Genomic DNA, 5346 nt, shown 5'->3' with positions numbered 1-5346 from the left:
AGCAGTCACAACAGTGCCAAATACAGAGGTAAAATAACCGCCCTATTCCTATTCAGAATACCAGAACAGACAACTTTTAAAATATCTTTTTCTGGTATTAGATGTTAATTAGAGATGAACAAACAATAAAACACAATCCTGAAGTCTTTTTGAGCACCAATAAACATTGTAGTTCACTTTAGTTTGATGTTATGATGATTATTTCTCCCTTTGTGAAAGGACTTTAAACATGCAGATAACACGCTTACCTTTATATCTCAAAATTGCACAGGCACCAATCGCAAGAAGGTTTAAAGAAAATAACACCCAGAATGCAGCAAGCCACGGAGAAACACGAGGGCAAATATCACCTTTGAAAACAAGAAATGAAAAATGTCACCTTGGAAACATACTATCTCTTCTCCATATTTAGGAACAATGAGTCAAGCTCCAGGGATATGTGAAATACAGGAGTTGAGTGATTTTGCAGTTCATAATATCAGATAGATCCGCAATTGGCGTAAATTCCCATTGATTTACACCATCTGATAATCTGGACCTTGAGCAGGAAAGCTGTCAAATTGGTTATATCATATTCACTCCTGCTCTTATACTGCCTGTTTTCTGTAGACCAGATTATGACGCTCTTACTGGCAGTGAATTGTAACCAATGCGACTAACTTCAGATTAATGTACTATTCAGTGTCAGCGAGGGCATGATAATCTAGTCCTGGGTCCTTACCAATTGTGGACAATGATAAAGACACTGGACCAGATTCCCAGCTGGTGTAAATTGGTCCCGCTCCATTGGAGTCAATGGGCCAGATCCTCAGCTAGTGTAATGAGTATAGCTTTACTGAAGTCAGTAGAATTACTCCCATTTACACCATCTGAGGTTTTGGCCCACTGATTCTAGATATCCCATACCAAGATCAAGAAAATCAGTTACAACCACTGCCCTGTGTGATCAATGAAGATCACTGCACATTCTTCAGAGGTAACTTTCACCCCAGGGGAGGTGGCTAGCTCAAGGCTTCTTGTATTTATGTAGCACTGACATGGTTCATAGGCCTTTTTCTGCCCGTCTGCACTGGGGGAATTGTACCTCAATATAGCAATTCTTGAACGTTTGCCTGGGTGCTAGTTCACACCAGTTTGAGTCTGAAGCTGTCCAGTCTCCATTGCTGGTTAGCGCACACAAGTGAGTGGGAGTCAGATTTAGAGATAGAGGCCTTGTAAGAATAAAAATTAGAAGGTGAACTCTTATTGCTGCTAAATGGCAGGTTAATTTATCCAAATTCTAATAAGTCACCAGAACGGTGAGACAGGTGGTGAGCTGAGCTGAGATTATTCGTAATAATCATCTCTAGCTCTTACATAGTGTATTTTATTGGTGGATCTCAAAGGAGGTAAGCATCATTATCTGCATTTTACAAATAGGGAAACTGAGGCACAGAAAGGGGAAGTAACTTGTCCAAGGTCACCCAGCAGGCCAGTAGCAGAGCTGGGAACAGACCCCCAAGTCTCCTGAATCCCAGGTCAGTGCTTTGTTCATTAGGCCACGCTGCATGCAAAACATGCTTCTTTTCCAGTTTCCTGTTCTTCCCAGCTCAGCATTTCCCATGTTTCTTCTTGCCCTAATCCTACCCTGTGAGCTCTCTGGGGCAGCAACTGTCTAGTTAATTATTTGTACAATACCTAACACAATGGGTTCCTTCTAATAGTATTGGGACAGCATCGTTTTGAGTTAGGTGGAAAACTGCGTTCTGCCACGTTCCTATATAAATAAGACGGACACTAGAGCCTGATGGGACGTGTCTCTGGACAGAGAAGAGGCTTCAGGGTTAAAGTATGATGCATATTACTCACCTGAGAGGAGAATGACAGATTTCTGCTCTGTTTTCAGCAGGCTGTTCCGGATTACGCAGCTGATTTCCCCAGTTTCCTTTCCCCGCACTGTGACGTGGCTCAGAACATTGAACAGAAGTTCACGATCTTGCTCCATTTGGGTCACAGGCTGCAGATCCTGCCCATTCTTTGTTGCCCAGTGGAGTTCAGGTTTGGGGAACCACCCTGTTGATCTGCAGGCTAGTTTGATTCCCTGGTCCTCGGGACCTACCGCATCGATGGCCACTGAGGCAACAGCTAAAACGATATAAGAGAGATTAGGAAGGGGCTAACTTCAGTGAAACAGCCTTGTCCCTTTTTTGTGGATTTATTTTTAACTCAGGACTGAGTCCCAATTTCTGTGTTTTTCTTACTGGAGTTCAAAGAAATTCTTCACCTGCTTCTCCTGGGGATGCCAGATCATGGAGTGTCTCTGCTATGAATAACAATTTGTACGGCTGCCTGGCCTCCAAAACACCACATGCCAATGGCAACACTCAGGCCAGGTCTACACTCAAAAGTTACGTTGACCCAGCTACATCTCTCAGGCGTGTGAAAGCTCTATACCCCTGAGTGATGTAGTTAAGCTGATCTAACACCAGTGTAGATTGTGCTAAGTGATGGAAGAATTCTTCTGTCAACCTAGCTACCACCTCTCGGAGCGATGGATTAACTGCAGTGATGGAAGAACCCCTCCCATGCCTGTAGTGTGTCTACACTGAAGTGCAGACAAGCCCTTAGTCTAGACAAGCTGCAGAGACGGGGCTCTTAGAGGGCTGAGCCTGTTTCTCAGTTCCCTAGTCCCTGTGTTTGGGGAGAAAATGGGAGAAGGGACTTTAAGCCACTTTCACTCTCTCGGTGTCCTGGGGCCAGGGAGGCCCTGCTCAGCCCTCTGGTGTAAATTAGAGCAGCTGGTCCCCAGGGGCCTTGGTAAACTGAGGATATCCACAACGCATTGTGTTCCACTCAGGTGTCTGACACTCCCCCATCTGCCCTTATATTGAGGGATGACCTGGTATAGTCATTACACCAGCCAGAGACCTGTGAGGGTGGGGGGACAGGAGTCTCAGGGGATTTGATAGTGGCCTGCGAGGGATTTGATAGCGGCCTTCAACTACCTGAAAGGGGGTTCCATGAAGGATGAAGCTAGGCTGTTCTCAATGGTTGCAGATGACAGAACAAGGAGCAATGGTCTCAAGTGGCAGTGGGGAGGTCTAGGTCAGATATTAGGAAAGGCTTTTTCCCCAGGAGAGTGGTGAAGCACTGGAATGGGTTACCTAGGAAAGTGGTGGAGTCTCCATCTTTAGAGGTTTTTAAGGCCGAGCTTGACAAAGCCCTGGCTGGGATGATTTAGTTGGGGTTGGTCCTGCTGTGAGCGGGGGGTTGGACTAGATACCTCCTGAAGAGCCTTCCAACCCTAATCTATGATTCTATGATTTTATACTGCCAGTGTGGCACAAGGGGACCTTGGTGTGACTGAGAATCAGGCCCCATGTTTCATACTCAGTGCATTTAGGGCTTAGTTGTCCCGTACTGGCACAGTCTAGAGTAAGATGCAGTTGGGAGCTGTTCTACCCCAGAGCATCTAGGTTTACAGAGGCTGCTACATGCAGTTTGCAGCCCCTTGCATAGCTGGGCAGCTCTAGTGACTGGTTCCTATGGGGCACAGCTATGGGCCTGCCTCCCGCTCAGCACCTGAGGGCACCGTGAGGGACAGGGACTTGGTATAAATTACACAGAGGGACAAGGTTCCTCATGCCCTCTCCACACTGCACACCTGCCCAATGGACAGGCCAAATCTGACCCTGCCCAAGGAAATCACCAACCTGCAATTCTAAGCTCGGTTGCAGCATCCGCGCTCCACTCGTTCGACGTCACAATGCAGCTGTACGTTCCGCCATCGGCCGGTCGGATGTTCTTCAGCTTTAAAGACACATTCCCAGAGGTGAATCCATCCTTCAACAGCGCAGCCCGGCCCTGGTATTTCTGCCCTGGCACATCCTGGTCTGTCTGGGCTCTATATTCATAGACAATTTCTATATGTGACTGGATGATTTTCTTCCACTGCACTTCCATGTTGTCCGGCTGAGTCCTGGTGGAGATCTGGCAGGGTAAAACCACATCCTGCCCCACGATCCCAGTGACGTTTGGGGATGAGTTAATGTCAAAATTCTCTGGAAGAATCAAACGTAAATGAGGGTGTGTCTACAATGCAACTGGAGGAGTGATTGCAACGTGGGCAGCCAGGTGTGTGCTAGCTTTAATCTAGCTAGCGCGGCTATAGAGAGCAATGAACACATGGCGACATGGGTTACACCTGTATGAGACTGTCCAGAACTCTGACTACATACTCACATTCCCAGCCCACGCCGGATCCATGCTGCTGCCTCTTCAATGCTATTTTTAACCAAGCTAGATTCAAGCTAGCACAGGTATTCCGACCTGAGCTGCAATCAGTCCTCTGAGTGCAGTGCAACAGTACCCTGAGGGTGTGTGCAGAATAAAACGGGTAGCATCTCTAATAGCTATGAATTCCAAGTAGTGGGACAGGAATCTATCTTCATAAACTGAAGAGTAGAACTATGCTGCAAATATATAATTGATTGCTATTGTTACTGTTCATTAGTAATAAGGATCTAATATTGTTCTTCTTATTAAGAATCGTAGCCTCACAGATGATATTAACCTCATAGCATTGGCCAAGGAAGATTTACAAAGACTCACTGACAAGGTAGACCAGGGAAGCCTGGATAGCCATGTGTCTTGGATGGTTTAGACACAACAAATCCTGCATCTTGGCAGGGGATTAGACAGATGACCTTTGTGGTCCCTTCTAACTTTATGATTCTATGAAAGCAGAAAAACATCAGCACAGAGATGACAAAAAATATGGCAATTGGAAGACAAAAGGAAGAGATAAAGATCAAAGTTGGAGACAAAGAACAAGAACAAATGGCAAAACATTGATATCAATAATGAGGACTAGAAGGATAACCGTGATGGTTTGACATGTGTCAGGAATGGACCTGAAAAGGAGACCATACATGGTGATGCACGCCAGAGTGCAAGGAACTAGAAATAGAGGCAGTCTGAGTATGCACTGGGTAGGTAAACAAAAAGATTTAAAGATAAATGAAGCTGTAAATCTGGCTCAAGACAGAAAGTGGTGGAAAGATGTCACTTGGCCCCCATCATAGCTGCTGAGCTGACAGATGGGAATCAAAGAAGAAGAATGGAAATCAGTTTTGTTATTGCACCATCAGTGTACAAGACATTGTATAACAGATAAAACATGCCAAATAATTAACAATAGCCTGCCTGGGAGTTCTTAGGGCTGGCCTATGGGAGCTTGTTGAAAAAGGATAAGATGTGTTTCAAGAAATGCAAAATATATATATATAAAAATAAATTTGGAAAAGAGGAGAGGGAATGGAGAAAGGCAAAAAAGAAAAAGGAGGGAAAAAATCCCAAACTGATTTT

At 45.2% G+C, this 5346-nt stretch overlaps 1 protein-coding gene across 1 annotated transcript; it reads right to left on the bottom strand.

The window, feature by feature from the left end:
* Nucleotides 1–248: 248 nt before the first annotated feature.
* Nucleotides 249–4209, bottom strand: LOC137149498 (butyrophilin subfamily 3 member A2-like; the record flags this gene model as incomplete). Its single annotated transcript, XM_067543001.1, has 3 exons — nt 3693–4209; nt 1849–2124; nt 249–350 (listed from the first exon to the last, which is right to left on the bottom strand). Coding segments are annotated over exons 1-3 (628 nt in total), but the record flags the coding sequence as incomplete, so codon positions are not given.
* Between the last annotated feature and the right edge of the window lie 1137 nt (nt 4210–5346).

The sequence above is a fragment of the Emydura macquarii genome, unplaced genomic scaffold (genome assembly GCF_026122565.2).
Source record: "Emydura macquarii macquarii isolate MOO-44397 ecotype Brisbane River unplaced genomic scaffold, CSIRO-AGI_Emac_v2 contig_755, whole genome shotgun sequence".
Taxonomy (NCBI): Eukaryota; Metazoa; Chordata; order Testudines; family Chelidae; genus Emydura; species Emydura macquarii.
This window is presented reverse-complemented; position numbering and strand designations above follow the sequence as displayed.